General features: G+C 38.4%; 1 protein-coding gene across 2 annotated transcripts in view; it reads left to right on the top strand.

Moving 5' to 3' along the window:
- Positions 1-501: 501 nt before the first annotated feature.
- LOC124260570 (unconventional myosin-Id-like) overlaps positions 502-17,335 on the top strand; it is an 84,579-nt gene continuing 67,745 nt past the window's right edge. For both annotated transcript variants that reach the window (XM_046694893.1, XM_046694894.1), the window contains exons 1-2: positions 502-735; positions 12,942-13,150. In XM_046694893.1, coding sequence (XP_046550849.1) covers positions 638-735; positions 12,942-13,150 — 307 coding nt within the window. In that variant the 5' untranslated portion in view covers positions 502-637. The remainder of the gene's footprint in view (positions 736-12,941; positions 13,151-17,335) is intronic.

The raw sequence follows: 17,335 nt of genomic DNA on the forward strand, positions 1-17,335 counted from the left end.
GGTACAACAAGGACTGGTCGGCTCGGAGTCAGTATAATGTGTCTGAGTGGGGTATTCATGCTTCACTGCGGTATGGTATCTCAGTGGGCTAGCACTATAAAACGAGCTTAAGTCTGGGCTAGTACAAGCAGCCGCACATACACATACACACGCACGTCGTCATATGAGCGAAATATTCTCAAGCACGACGTTAAACCCAATTTCACCTCATCTTACTAATGTCGGACTAAGTAGTTCGCGTGTATTGATATAACTGAATTAATTTTGAAACGCGTTCACCCACGCGACTACCAGGCCACACGACGTAACCAACAAATTCACGTTTCCACTGGGCCACAACAAGCGAATCGTGTACTGGGACCCATTCCGCCCCGGACACTAAAAAACTGCTAACCGTAAATGCAATATGATAAAAATAGATCACCTGAACATACGACCCTTGAACACGGAAGTAATTTCATTAATGTATGTGTGTGCGAAGCAAGATGCTATTCAACGACACAGTGTTCTCTTCGTGAGATATATATAAACGGATCCAATTTCATAGACAACCACTTCATTGAACCGTAGCGGGAGCGACTTGGGCCGACACCGGTTGATAAAGCGCCATCTGCAGGCACCTGTTGAGAGTTTAACCATGGCGGGGATACACGAAGGTCCCGAGTATGGGATCGGAGACTTTGTACTGCTGCGAGAACTTACATTCGATGCTTTTATGGAAAATCTTAAACTCAGGTAGGCATTTGTTGGTGATAGTATGAATATGTGTGAATTTCGTCGTATGACAAGTTAGAAAAACTCATCATACCGCGCTCTAAGTTCATGTTGACTGGCGAACTTCATTTGATAGTGAGTCACCTCTTGCCGACTCCAGCACATTACATTCCACAGCGAAGATTCACACGGACTGACGAGCTCGGAAATACAGTTAATTACTTTGTACCAATGGTCCCAACACTGAATATGGTGAAAGTTTTCTTGCCATCTCGTCGGCTTTGTATCAATCGGACAGGTGAGCAGCCATACCTGCCGTGTTCAGTTTTTAATTTGAAAGTGCAGGTTGACATTTTTGACGTCTTGGACTGTGTGAAGAATATATTATCAATTGTTATATTTGACATACATAAAGACTATCAGATCTAAGATACCATAGAAAAAATAACTTCATGTACTCAAAAGACATATTACCGTAGTTACTCTGAAATGTGTGACAGTATTATGACAGAATTGGTGTTCTTTAAGTGATGTTTAGTACACGCACAATCACCTGCTTACACACATGTGTACACACACACACACACACGCTCGCAGACTTACACACATGATAAAATTACTTATAAATTCAAAACAGGCTGAGAATAGTAGTATCATGAAGATAAGATCACCTCATGTTTAAATATCTTTCAACCTTCAGGCTTGTGTGGGTCAGTAGGGTAGCCCAGTGGTTAAAGCATTTAACCGTCACGCTGAAGAACCGGGTTTGATTCCCCACATGGGTACAATGTGTGAAGCCCATTTTTGGTGTCCCCTGCCGTGATATTGATGACATATTGATATTTAATAAAAGTGGGGTCAAAGTAAACTCACTCACTCACAGTCAGGCGTTTGTGTTGTAGGTCTCTCCGCATCAATAAATCTACACCTCTATGATTGTCATAAGCCCATGTGTTAAAGAGTGTGAGTTAATATCTTGGAGTTGGACCGCTTTGTGGGACGAGGCCTGTCACTAGACCAAACTATAGCATTTCCAGATATAATGTTTCTACAGTTCTATATGAAGTAGGGTCACACTTGCTTCAGTATTCCATCAGTTATTAAACACAGGGTGATTAAAACTGCAGAACATTATCAACATACCACTTGAAATGAGTCACTATACAAGGTTAATAACTCTAATGGGCCAAGTGACCGCCTCCGTGGTGTAGTGGTTAGAGCGTCCGCCCGGAGAGCGGAAGGTCGCGGGTTCGATCCCCCTCGTCATACCAAAAGACGTTAAAATATGGTACTTGTTGGTCCCTGCCTGGCGCTCGGCATTGATGGGTACAACAAGGACTGGTCTGCTCGGAGTCAGTATAATGTGTCTGAGTGGGGTATTCATGCTTCTCTGCAGCATGGTATCTCAGTGGGCTAGCACTCTAAAACCAGCTTAAGTCTGGGCTAGTACAAGCAGCCGCACATACACATACACACGTATGCACGTCGTCATATGAGCGAAATATTCTCGAGCATTACGTAAAATCCAATCTCACCTCATGGACCAAGTAAGAGTAATTAGGCCTAAAAAAAAAATATGTCGTGGTTCCGATTAACAGACCGACCCTTGAATTCTGGTGCCAACCCTAATTTTTTTTATTAGGTGTGAATAAAATAAGCTTTCAGATACCATTGTTTTTTTCCCATCACCAGCGGACATCAGTCATTCTGATAGAGAAAGTCGACATGATGGCCGCAAGCTTGATTGAATAACCAATTACACATTGATAAATGTGTTATTAGTTCGTACTTTGCTACTAAAAAAAATGTATTAAAAAAAAAATTCTTCCTACCTACCTACCCTAATTGACGTTCATCTTCATCACTACCGGACGATGATTGGAGCTCAGATGTCAGAGAACTCTCCATTGAAACATCCTTACTCTTGCTTTCACTGATGATGTCTGAAACTAGGTTTATATGAGACTGAGAGTCTTGTGTCCGGGGAAATTCTGATGGTTTGTCTCACTATGATATTGCTTCTTGCTCTGAACTGAAAACATAAAATCCAACGTCCTCTGTTTCTTTTGTTTCTTTTTTGGTCATTTTCTGCCAAGTCAGTATCAACACATTTTTTCTCAGTATCCAAACAAGCAACAAAATGATTTGGTGAGCAGTTCTTAGTATTTGTATTTGTACAATGTGTCCACATGATGCAGACAGGTTCCTCCTCCGCATCATTCAGAGGGTGTATTGTTTCATTAAGTACATGTCTGTTTGTAGCCACATTTTGGATTTTGGGATAGATAAACTGATCTGGTCGTTTCAGAACATTTGGCAAACTAAACATGTGTAAAACTGATGAATATTCTTTATTTCTTGTTGTTTTCATCACTAAATGTCTGTAACGCTGCATGTTGTCACCCTCTGCAGACTGACTTTCGGATGACGTCAAAATATACTGTAACAGTGATCCGTTACCTTTGGCTTCAGAAACAGTTGTCAGTTTTGATTCATTTAAGTAATGTTCTTCATTGATGATAAGATCAAAAACACCTCTCACTCGAAGTTCAGTATAATAATCTTTAAAACCAAAGCAGAGTTGAGACGCTGACCTCCAAAAACAGTTTCCATCTCCATAACATCTGACTGGGGTAAGATGTGTAGGAGCATCATCTGGATATAACATTCTAGCAACATGATCAATACTGAATTGCATATTGCTATAGTTTGGCAAATGATTTAAATCCAGTTCAAATTTGTTTGTGTTTGACTTTGCAATTTCTCCACAAAGAGTGTCCCAGCCCTTGTTTGCGGCGTTAGAATACTTCACAAGAAGGTCTTCATAATAACTTATTCTCTCTATGTTTGGTCTTAAATATCTGAAAAATAAGAAATTGGCGTCACTGTCATTTTTTCCTTATGATAATCATATTTTGGGTGCTGACAAATAGAATAATAGTTTACTGAAATACAATTGTTTTATACTATAAATATATTATATTTACATTCCTACGCCTATGAGTAACATAGGATACATCTTGGGGAGATATTGGCCATATCATCCCCCCTGCTGTGTGATTACAGACATTTAGTGTGCCATGTCACCATGACCTGTATAATATTGTCAACAAATCCATGGCAAGTGTTACAATGTAGTTACAGGCAAAATGATCAAGTGAATAGATTTTAGGCTTATTTATTTCACCCTGATTAAGATTTGAGGCCTTGAGGAATGTTTGTTAAAGACCAGATACATATTTTGTATCTACTGCTTCTAAACACACATACTTTTCTGTGAAAGGAGTCAATGAGTTAATTTTATATTCTATTCACAACACTCTTTTTCTCTGGATTTTATTTGTTTAGGCCAGACCAATTTTATTTCTTGGTTTATGGATTTTTGTCCTCAGAAAACCTAAAGGCAGGAGGAAAAAAATAAAATAAAAATCACCAGTCAAAGTAATATTACTTTTAAATACTAAAAGTGTTTTACTTTTGGCAATTCATGAAATGTATATGGGGCAAAAACAATTTCTTTTTTTTCTCTCTCTCTCTCTCTCTCTCTCTCTCTCTCTCTCTCTCTCTCTCTCTCTCTTTCCCCTCCCCTCCCCATAATAAAAATAAATAAATAAATAAAATAAATTCTTTTTTGTAAGTTTACATGTTTGGCCAATAAAACATTGATATTTTATTTTTTGAGCTGGGAAAATTAATTTTTGTTTTTTTTCTTATTCTCGAAAAAATATGACCGGCTGATCTGTAAAACAAAAAATATAAATGGTCTGGCCTTATTTATATTTGTGGGTTTAAACCCAGACTAATTAACCTGAAAACTGTTTGAAATCAACTGGTGCTTACAGATCTCTTGTGGTCATTACGAATGATGTGTTTGTAATTATCATGAAAGATAATACCTTTTGATCCTCAGTAAGTTCCCTTTTCAAAGCTTCCTCATGGAAGCAACATCTTCACATAACTCTTTTTACAGACATAGCACCTGATTTCTCTCACTCATCAATAAAATTAAATAATGGTTATTTTCATAGCTAATAGTTCAGGGTATTTAACGTAATGGAATAGAGATGCTATTCCCTGGATACATGAGGATGGTATCATAAGTTTTAACATACTATTCCGCAGTTCATTTCTGAGGATTATTGAAAGTAAATTGACTATACTGATATAAATGAAAAATATGGTCCCCCCTTTTTTGTGAGTGTCAAGACTTGTTAACCCTTCCCTGCTCGTGGTGTAGTGGTTAGAGCGTCCGCCCGGAGAGCGGTAGGTCGTGGGTTTGATCCCCGACTGCGTCATACCAAAAGACGTTAAAATATGGTACTTGTTGGTCCCAGCCTGGGGCTCGGCATTAATGGGTACAACAAAGACTGGTCAGCTTGGAATCAGTATAAAGTGTCTGAGTGGGCTATTCTCAGTGGGCTAGCACTATAAAACCAGCTTCAGTTTGGGCTAGTACAAGCAGCCACACATACACACGCATGCACGTCGTCATATGAGCAAAATATTCTCAAGCACGACGTAAAACCCAATTTCACCTCACCTTCCCTGCTCAAAAGAAAAACTCATTTTTCTCACTGATATACTTATCTCATGACTTGTGTATGAAACATATTTTTACTTGACATTGCTTGATGATATGATATACCACATCACTGATATTTTACCGTATGTCCCAAATTGTTGCCAAGCTAACAAGATACATGTTGTGAACATGGGGGCAAGGTGCTTTCTGATCAAAATCGGGGACTTCTTGAGAATGTTTTATAGCAGAGTGTTACTTATCACTTGTTGATCATGACACCATATAGGAGAAGGATATATTTTCAGTGAATAATTTTAAGTACTAGTAAATATGACCAGTTTCACATAGAAATACGTGAATAGATGAAGAAATATAAACTGAAAGTATCAAGTTATTTATTAAACTATTTGTTAGTCATGATTAGTCATGGATTTGTTTAAAACTAAGCATTACGTTCAAAGGATCTTTCTTATTATGATGAACGTATTTTAGTGAGTGAGTATGATTGCACATCTCTTGGCATTTTTCCTGCAACATCATGGTGTCATTGTACCCATGTGGGAGTCAAACCAGGTCTTCACGATAATGTACTAATGTGCTAGGCTAACCCACCGTCCCTGATAGTGTCTTAGAAAGTATGGGTTTGGTTGGGAAAAGATTCTAGCAGTAAAACCAAGCAACCTGGGCAACCAGGTTTTGATATACTTCCCTTGTTTGAACAGAAGAACTGAGTATGCATTCCAGTCTTGAAGATCCGTAAGGATCAGGGTCAGTAACCCATACTTGTCGAGGCAACTAACAGGATCGGGTGGTCAGGCTTGCTGACTTGGTTGACACGTCATCATATCCCAATTGCTTAGATCAATGTTCATGCTGTTGATCACTGGATTGTCTGGTCCAGACTCGATTATTTACAGACCGCCGCCATATAGCTGGAATATTGCTGAGTGCGACGTAAAACTAAACTCACTCACTCCAATCTTGTATTGTCAAACATTCCCATACAAACTTATGATACATCACACAAACTAGTAGGAAATGATGAAGTACAAGTCTGAAACCTCTTGCTACACCTTAACAAAGTTGCACTGGTGACAAAGTTATCTAACACCCTACAAATAGCTGTGCAGAAGTTGTGTCTAGGGCTGCAACGGTTCACCCAGACCTCGATTTAATTTTTCGATATTGCACCCTCGATTCAATTTTGACGTATACCTAAACAAACTCACTCTTTAAAATGGAAAAGGAGCCTCATTAAGATGGGAGATTCTGAATCCGAGGAAATCTAGCCTTGCTTCATTTAGGACTTCAGCACTGCAGAAGATCCGAGTTGAAGGGGAAAATGGGGTTCACTGACTGTGAGGCAGACACGGACCCCATGTTCATACCTGTGAATCCAAAATTGTAACTAGGAGTCATCTGGGTTACACCCAGGTACATTATTGGTTAAATCATCTGAAGGAAATCTGATATCGCTGTTACATTTGTTGATTGTAATGTCGATAAGGTGAACATGTAACTACAAACACTCAGGGAACTGTGTATTGAAGCACTGAATTATTGATCAGTATTGATTTGGAATGTCTCAGGGATCAATATAAACCCATATCAGGGCCAGTCGAAACTATAAATACATTATAATCTCCCTCAGTGAATAAACACAGCACTGAAAGATTGCCAAATTTTGAAAATGATGTGGAACATGAACCTGGACATGTCTCTTCAGCATCTTCAGAAGGTGGTGGGGCGGTGGGTAGCCCAGTGGTTGAAGCATTTGCTTGTCATACCGAAGGCCCGGGTTCAATTCCCCACATGGGCACAATATGTGAAGCCCATTTCTGGTGTCCCCTGTCATGATATTGCAGGAATATTTCTAAAAGTGGCGTAAAACCCAATTCACTCACTCACTCACTCAGAAGGTGGTCTATAGTCTTCCTACTGTTAATGTTGCATGGTCTTCAGTGGAAAACCTCCAACCTGTCCTAACTTGAAATTCCAAAATCACATTATGTTTACAGTCAAACACTGTTGTGTCAAACTTCGATGTGTCAAACCTGGTATTCTCGAAGTGATAACTTTGTGCATGTGTATTCTGGTTTTAGTCATTATATTGTGGTTGTGTTAAACTTTAGATAAATTGATGTATTGGTGCTGGTCCCTTGACCTTCGATACATAGCGTTCCACTGTATTACTACTGGGATTTCTGGGTTACAGTAGGTATCCCAGCAACGTAAGATGGTCGTCAGTGGCAACATTGTTAGGTTATCTGTGTGTCATCATAACCATCATGGTTCATTTAGCGTAAAATAAATATATCACTGTGTTTTATTTTCTATACTTGATTATTATACCACTCAACTTTTAACATAGACGGTCATGATAATCAGGAAGGAAGAGACATTGCCATATCAGTGGCAAACACTTGTGTATCATAAAAATTCCCCTAAGGCCTAAACAATTTTGTTGTGGTTTCGATTACCCGACTGACCCTTGAATTCTGGTGCTGACCCTATTTTTTTTAAGAGGCATGAATATATAAGTCTTCAGATACCATTGTTTTTCCCCGGCAACGACGGACATCAGTCTTTCTGATAGAGATAGTCCACTTGATGGCTGCAAGCTTGTTTGAATAAACAATCACATTGATAAATGTGTTATTAGTGTTCGTACTTTACTTCTAAAAAAAATGTATAAAAAAAATATTCCTACCTACATACCCCAAATTTTAAAGAGGTGTAATCGGAACCACAACATTTTTCTTTTATTTGGCCTAATTTGGAGTTTGATTCTACACACATACAATTCGTTATGTGAAGCCAGAAATTCATTAAATCTCACATTGAGGTCGGAGAAAGTTTTTTTTTTATTTTCAGACCTCTCTTTTAAAGCTGACAAGGGATAGACACCATTAGTCAAAACATCTAGACTAAGTTTTAATTCAGAGTAGTTGCTAGACTTTGGCAGAAATCATCTAGTGCCTCTTAAATTGCACTAGTCCCAGACAAACTGACCAGTGGTTCAGAATCTTACTAAAATCATATAACATTCAGACCTAGGCATGTATGAGAATTAAAATTAATGATGACAAGTATCTTTTCAAAGTTGGCCAAAAAAGTTAACTTTAGTTTTGCTTTTCCTAGTTTTACAAAGACAATTTTTGTTTTGCATACTGTCAGTCGGCATGCTATCAATGAAAGTGTAGATCCAGGCTGATTATTCTGAGTTTAAACACTCTTTATCCCAGGACAATACTCTACATCTCTAACTCTGACCGATTAATGACAGCATGTTGACTGTGGGAATCAATACAGCAACAAGAGGTCCTAGCAAACACATGGCAGACACCACATGGCAATTGTGTGGTGGAAATGGATATTTGATCACGATCCCTTAGTTGAATAATGATCTCAATACATTCATGATCAGGGCTGAATATGAACTGATGATGTATATTAAACAGGAATGGACACACAACAAAAGCTGACAAATGTGACATGATCTGTTTGACTGCTGGAAGTGCCCCCTCTGTTCTCCTTACACTGTTGGTAATGCTGTGGAGTTAGAATAATCATTACTGTATGTGTTTGTTTGGAGCTTACAAGAATATCGGTCCTGGTTCAGGTTCAATATTGACCTCATTCCACAGCATGACCAAATACTCCCATGAGAGGGTAGTGTCTCAGAATATTCCCAAAACTTAGACCCAGCTATTTTTTATGATTGTTTGATCGGCATTCTAGAAGTTGGTGAGTCAATGGTATAGCATACAAATTTATGGATAACACACCTTGTTTATTGCACAGAGCGACATTTCGGTGTACATTCTTACACCATTTTCAAGCTAAAAGTGACTTTTACTTTCACTTTGAGCTTGAAAATGGTGTAAGAATCTAAACTGAAACATCGTTCTATACTATAAACATGATGTTTTCCATAAAGTTGAATGCTTTCTTTATCATTTTTGATGACACTACATTTTTTATGCTACCTTGATTTTCAGTAAATTTCAAAGTTTGCCAGGTTATTTTAATTTCTTCAGATTGATATGTCTTCAAAGTAGAATTTTATTTCAAGTGTACCATAAACACTGTGTGATATAAAAGCAGTTGCCAGGCCGCCATTAGTACCCACTGACTTCCGAAGCTGCAGACCCTGTTCAGGCCCTCAATATCAAAGTGGTATGAAACTTAAAATGTTTGATTTTTTCTTTTATAAGGAATCTGAATGAAATTACTGAAAAAGATGAATGCTTTGTCAAACAAGAGCCATGAACCAAATTCTTCAACCCTTTTTTGTCTTAAACATTCTTTTCCTTCAGTTGACGTCCTACTCTGTTTGTTTCTGCAAAATATCTTCCGTTGATTGATTTGTGTTTTTTCTTCCACCGCATGGTGATTTGTGGTGAACTCTGCACAGCACGTTCTGAGATTAAGGCCTAAGAAAAAAAAATGTTGTGGTTCCGATTACCCGACCGACCCTTGAATTCTGGTGCCAACCCTAGTTTTTTTAGAGGTATGAATAAAATAAGCTTTCAGATACCATTGTTTTTTCCTGGCACCAGCGGACATTGGTCATTCGGATAAAGAAAGTCAACATGATGGCAGCAAGCTTGATTGAATAACCAATTACACATTGATAAATGTGTTATTAGTTGATTTATTTGTAAAAAAATGTAAATTAAAAAAAAAGAATTCCTACCTACCAACCCTAAATTTTAAAGAGGTGTAATCGGAACGACAACATTTTTTTTGTTTGGCCTAAATGCAACCGTTCTGCCTAGACAGTATCAGCTTGTATTATTTACTGGTTAAGTAAAATACCAACAGGAAGTGATTGCAGTGAGGCCAAATAGAAAAAATGTTGTGGTTCCGATTACACATCTTTAAAATTTAGGGTAGGTAGGTTTTTTAAAGTAAAGTACAAACTAATAACACTTTTATCAATGTGTAAATGTTTATTCAATCAAGCTTGTGGCCATCATGTTGACTTTCTCTATCAGAATGGCCGATGTCCTTCGGTGCCCGATAAAACAATGGCATCTTAAAGCTTATTTTATTCATACTGCTTTGAAAAAATTAGGATCGGCACCAGAATCCAAGGTCGGTCGGGTAGTCGGAACCACAACATTTTTTAGGCCTGAGTAGCTATACAAATGAATGTTCAATTTGAAGTGTATGTAAAGGGACTGGTTGTACATATTTGTCATGAAATTCAAACCAGAGAACTTTTAAAATATGCATCCGATCGTGACAAAAGGGGACAAATCCATTTACAGCAGGCCATTAAGACCTAAATTTAAAACAACAGGATCGATGTGAAGTCTTCCTACCGGTGACCTGTGGGCAGAAACTGGATACTTTCTAAGGCTGGCCATAAGGAACTCAGAAGGATATCATCAAAAAGTGTTTTAATGATTACTCTGACCCAACCTCAGACAAGCTGAGTGTCATGTCACCAAGCTAGATGATAAGCAGTTCTTAAGAATGTTCGTCATTTCCTCTTCTTTAATACTTACGTCATGCCACTGCTAGCTTCAGGAAACACTTTAGCCAACACAAAACAATATTATACTTAAGTGAAGTCTTCCTTTCTTAAGGATGCTGTAAAATATGCGGTCGTGTTTTGTCTTATATCGCAGGACTTTCGATTAAACGTATAATTCAGGAGTTGAAAATTGTATTTATTTATCTTTTTATGTCCCTTTTTTATACAAAGTCAATATAGTCCACTGTTTTAGACATTTCCTGGAATTTTGATAATGATCTTCCAGATGTAGAGAGAATATGAATTTATTCGTATTTATTTGTTTGTTTTCCTAGTTGTTCAAATTGCTTCATTCAGAAATATTCCATGTATAGTCATGTCACTATAACCTTCTAGCGCCCTAACAGGCAGCTTGGGTTATCCGGGGTAATAAGAATCAGATTCTGATTAAGCGCTGTGAGCAATCATTTGGTGTTTGGAGACTGTGCGCTATAGAAGATGACTTTTTATTATTATTATTATTTTTATATGGTCTTAGCCTAACAATACTTCAGTCTAGACCAAACAATCCAGTGATACTGTGAGCATTGATCCATATCACCAGGGTACAATGACACACAGTCAAACAAGGCACCGAACTTGACCACCTGTCCTCAAACTACCAGCATAGGTTGCTAGGGACCCGTTCTAATGTCGCAATATAGCTGAATATTGCTAAGTGCCGTGTTAAACAACAACGAAAACAAAAACAAACCCATTCTAACCTGGAATGCATACTGGGGTGATTTTTTCGTAATGATGACAAATATTATTGTACGATATAACAAAGATACAGAAAGTGTAAGAGAATGTGGGCTCCCGAGGGGATGTCAAGGTCAGGGTTTTAACTTTTACCTTGACACAAATATGGGGGTCTCAGGGACCCCAATTACTAGTTTCATGGGCCCTTGCAGGCAATGTTAGCTTCCTGTAAAGTAATGGTGTAGAAAACTGTACATTTTGAAAATATCTTTAGAGCCTGGAATGAATCATTGATCATGTGGACTGATGGATGAAATGATGCACGTTACTGCTCTGACAGAAACAACCAAACAATAAGCAAGGTCACTGATGTGTTGTGGGTACAGTGAATGGTATTGTATGTCCCTTTGGATTTTCTGCATCCATTCTGCACATTTCCGTGTCACGTAAAACCCTGCATGGAATATAGTGTGAGTTCATTTGTTCAAATTAAATATTTGCCATGAACATTTATCTCTGTCTTCTGATAATCGCCAACCAACTGCAAGGAATGCTTTAAGATTGACTTCCCAGAATGGCAGCTCTTATGAAGTGTTATCTCAAGCATGTCAAATTAAATGTTAATTGGAAGGCCCTTTGGGATTCCAAGTTAGAATTGGTCCAAAGCTGTCTAGGTTGTAAGAGTTTGTACTTTAAATGCCGCACACAGCAAGATTCCAGCTATATGATATCAGACAATCCAATGATTGGCATCCAGGGCATTGATCAATGCCATTAAGGATGCCATTGTATGCATCAACTTTTTCTGCCTGTTTTGACTTGCAAGGTTTCGCTGAAGACCAGTTCTAACCTAGGTCTTCACAGAGTCGATTGTAAAAGGGCATAAGATAATCAAGTGTTTTAGGCTTGATAGCATGTCACTGTATCCTGTGTCAAGGATCATTGCTCGTAATATTGATCATTAGTCCAGTCGCCACTGTATATAGTCAATGAATAGGTTTTTCACCACTTTAACAATTATTCTGGTCACATCACAATGTGTTAGCTTCACAAGGGCAGAAAACCTGAGGATGATAACGCTTAGGTGAAACCCAAGTACATGGGAATGGTGCAGACAAACGAAGATTCATCTTCTTAGCGAACAAAGATTTGAACCCACATTATATTGAATATTTCTGAGTGTAGCTTTCAGTGAGTGAGTTTACTTTAATGCTGCTTTTAGCAATATTCCAGCAATATCATGGTGGGGGACACCAGAAATGGGTTTTACACATTGTACCCATGTGGGGAATTGAACCTGGGTATTTGGAGTGACGAGCAAATGCTCACTAGGCTACCCCACCGCCCCTTGTAGCTTTTAGCTACAACCAGAGACCATATGATAAATTTTTATTCTCATGTGGTCTCTGCTACAACTAACAAAACAAGTACACGTACAATACATAATGGCAGGTTTGTATGTACTGTTCCATGTTGCAGGTATGAGAAAGGCAAGATCTACACGTACATCGGGGAGGTGGTCGTCTCCGTCAACCCATACAGGCCAGTGGATTTATACAACCAGAGTTTCGTGGAACAGTACCGAGGACGGGAGATCTACGAGCGGCCTCCACACATCTTTGCACTGGCTGACAATGCCTACAAGACCATGAAGAGAAATGCAAGGGATACCTGTATTGTCATTTCAGGTAAGTCATTTACGGAAATCAAGAACCTAAACATTGTGTAGATTTGGGTTAATTCATCCACCAATGGCTTCAATAATGCTGGCATTGTTTATGTAATTTTCCTTTATGGAAGTATTGCATCATTGAAAATTCAATATCTCCCATTGATCAGTGAGTGTTGACATAGGCGAATTGGACTTAAGTACACCTTTCCCAGGTAAAGACAACCATAACATTCAGCCTACCATTGTTGTAACACCTGTCACTTCATCGGTTATGTAAGAGCATCGATAGGGACCATCTCTTAGATATTTTGGAACCGCCTCCGTGGTGTAGTGGTTAGAGCGTCCGCCCGGAGAGCAGGAGGTCGCGGGTTCAATCCCCGACCGCGTCATACCAAAAGACGTTAAAATATGGTACTTGTTGGTCCCTGCCTGGCGCTCGGCATTAATGGGTACAACAAGAACTGGTTGGCTCGGAGTCAGTATAATGTGTCTGAGTGGGGTATTCATGCTTCACTGCGGCATGGTATCTCAGTGAGCTAGCACTATAAAAACAGCTTAAGTCTGGGCTAGTACAAGCAGCCACACATACACACGCATGCACGTCGTCATATGAGCGAAATATTCTCAGCACGACGTTAAACCCAATTTCACCTCACCTCACCCTAGATATTTTGGTGACTAAATATAGTCATATGAACATTAAGTGTCCAATTTTCTCTTTGATTCTGTGGCCAATGAGGGATGTCTTGTGTTTTCCCGATGCAGTATTGTTAAAATTTCATGTATAAAGTGATGCCCCGTATAAGGCGACCCCATTGTACAAACCTTCAAAATTGATGTTAATTTAAATGCCCAACTGTAAAGCAACCTTGAACATCATCAGCACATACACGATCCCCATATTTGCATTTAAATTGTGTTTGTTTTTCTTTGTTGTTTTTTGTACGTCATACTTGCTAACTCTAGCACATGGCACCATTTTGTGTGTTGACCTTTTTAGCTCTGAAGTAAGATTGAAGAAGGGTCTCTTTCCTGTAATTTAATCAATAATTATGTAAGTTTCAGTTTTGGAGGGCTAGTTTTGTTAAACTATAAGCATGTTTCTATTTAACAATCACAACAGGAACTGATGTCGGGTTCACTGGTAGGGTCATGTGAATGGTCACATGAGCAGTTGATTGGGGACGTCTCAAGTTATTAAATTTCTTCTTTTTTAACAGCAATATGATTACATATGTATTTATGGAAATGCAGGCATGATTTAAATGAAATATATTTGTAAATTAAACTTTTATGCCATATTGTATCTGAAAATTTGAGATGATCCCGCTCATGGTTACTTCCAGCTCTGTAGGACTGGAGAGCCTGTTTTCACTGTGTCAAGACTGGTTCGATTCCCCACATGGGCACAATGTGTCGCCCATCTGGTGTCCCCCAGAATTGCTGGAATATTGCTCATTTAAACTCAGTCAGTCAGTCAGTCCAGCTTGTAGTGCTTGAGACTGTTTTTTCACTGTGTCAATATCGGGAGAATGCTCATTGTATGAGGAATAATGAACAAGAAATTCACATGCATTGGGAGTTTATATACCAAAATAATCCATGGAATAGTTATTTCAAACAAAATCCTGTCAAGTTTCCTGTCAAACATCAGTGGCTATCAGACATTGGTTGGTAATGCCAGTCAGGAAATATTTGAGATCTTCCACCCTGTGTATAAAGCAACTCCCCAAAAATCTGATCAGACTATAAGCTTTAACATCTGGAATGAATTATTCATCTCAGTTAGGTTAATATTTGCTTACAGAATATTTTCATGGAAAACTCATTATATTTTTCCACATTTATACGTCAGGGAAAATTGATATAACATCAAGGATGTTACATGCCCACTTCCTATGATGATCTAATCAAGCAAAAGCCTATTAATATGTTCACTTAGTTCCCCATCATGCTGTAACATCTTAAAACATTAATCTTGCTGCAATCTGGCTTCATTTCCTGTCTGCTGTTAGTTAGTCTGCACATCGTGTACCGTCCGTTACTTGTGAGACATTTGTTATCAATCACCTGTTGTTGATGTTAATCATCTGCCGATAACCTCATGTCATATCCTGATATAGATACACCTCTCATCACTTCATCGTACTCATTCCAGCTTGAGAGCAGTGTAAGAATGTGTGTAGGTGATGCAGTAAAACAGAACTTGTTATTCATAAAGTGCATTTGCTTATTACCTGTACATGTCCAGGTTAGAATTGGTCTTCAGTAACCCATGCTTGTCATAAAGTCGACTAACGGGATCGGGTGATCAGGCTCGCTGACTTGCTTGACACATGTCATCGTATCCCAATTGCGTATATTGATAGTCATAACACAAATCACTGGTTTGTCTGGTCCAGACTCGATTGTTTGCAGACTGCTGCCATATAGCTGGAATATGGCTGAGTGCTGCATTAAACAACAAACCAAGCTTTTCTTATTTACTCATCATCTGCTAGAGAGTGTAAATCAGCTAAATGTATCAGTATATACTCCAAATATAATCAGTATATATTAGTGGTGGTCCGATTAATTGAAATAATCGAAGATTGGTCACAGTGACTCAACGACCAAGCAATCGATCATGTTTTCTCATAATCGAACACAAACAATTCCTGAACACTTTTTGCATTAACAATATTTTCACAAGGTTGGTTTTGTCTGTTACATTTCATGAGAACTACAAGCTCGTTCCAAGTCATGATTGAATTTATCTTCAAGACCCCAAGAGAGTTATGTTCCTAACATACTACTGTATTCATACTTTCAAGATGTGAAATTTGCCAAAAACCCCCAAAGAACTACATGTTTTTTCTTTATGTTTTTGTGCATTAACAAAACTAACCAGGAAAAATTCCTAAATGACGCTAACCAACTATTTTCGATGATTGATCAGTTGTAATGAAGCAATCATCAGTTATGAGAGTTTTACCAATTCCCAACACTAGTATATATTTCAAGTATGATCAGGAACTGCTCCAAGCCATTCCTTGACCACACTGACATGGCACCAAGATGTTGATGATGAAATGTGCCTCAGTACGGTTCCAGAGGGGTGGGATAGTCTTGTGGTTAAAGCATTCACACATCAGGCTGAAAACCTGGGTTCTATTCCTCACATGGACAGTGAGTGAAGCTCATGTCTGGAGTACCTCACTGCACTGTGTTTTTTCTAAAATATCGCTAAAAGCTGTTAAACCACATTCACATTTTTCAATACATCAATCATGATATGATGACATGTTTTCGAAGAAAATAAGAATATCATGACTTGTTCTTGTTTTACTAATGGAAATTGTCTTCCAAATGAAATTTTAGCTTTTCTTGCATCCGTTAAGCATTTTTTATTTTTTTTTGCTACTTCCAGGGGATGGTGATTAGAGGAAACAGTAAAAAGATTAGTTTCACTCATGTTTACGAGAAAAATAATTGTTCGCAAGGACATGCTGGTTGTCCTGGACTTGTGAAGAAATGTTTGCCTCCATTTTCAGCAAAAAAAAGCATGTTTTGAAGCACTGACCGACAAAATGTCCTGTTTGGCACTCAAATCTCAGTCTTACACCCCCACATAGAATATTAACTGTAGGAGTGGGGGAACTGTTCCACAAATATTGCTCCCAACATATGTAGGCCTCATTAAGGTATTGAACAAGTGTACACAATAGGGTATTAATGTTTTGATACCAAAAGCACATACAGCAACTTTGTCGACTTGTTCGCAAGTTCTCCATTCTCAGATGTGATGTTAACGCGAATATTTAAAACATTGATGCGGTCATTTTGAACTCTTGTAAGTGATCAGGGATTAGTTAGTTTGCCGAATGGTGATGTGTAAATGCTTCTCTTTGTAGAAAATCTGTTTGCTGAGTCAATAAATGTCTTTTCAGTATAGATTTGGTATATTTAAAGTAAATCTCTGTGTTGTCAGTGTTTCCTTAAAGGTACTGTATGTGCTAAAAAATCAAATAATCCATAGAGTGTTTTTTACCGACACAGTGTCAATTTCTTTGTGTGTGTGTAAACTACAGCTTGTTTAGCAGGCTGGAGCTATTTGTTGTGAGTTTTGCCCCAATAACCTGTGTTATTTGCCACCAAATAAATATTTGTAACCTGTGTGTTGACAATCGGTTCCCTTCCCTGAGGTCGAAGTAGCAGAAAA

The sequence above is a fragment of the Haliotis rubra genome, unplaced genomic scaffold (genome assembly GCF_003918875.1).
Source record: "Haliotis rubra isolate DU_JTF1 unplaced genomic scaffold, ASM391887v1 Scf77, whole genome shotgun sequence".
Taxonomy (NCBI): domain Eukaryota; kingdom Metazoa; phylum Mollusca; class Gastropoda; order Lepetellida; family Haliotidae; genus Haliotis; species Haliotis rubra.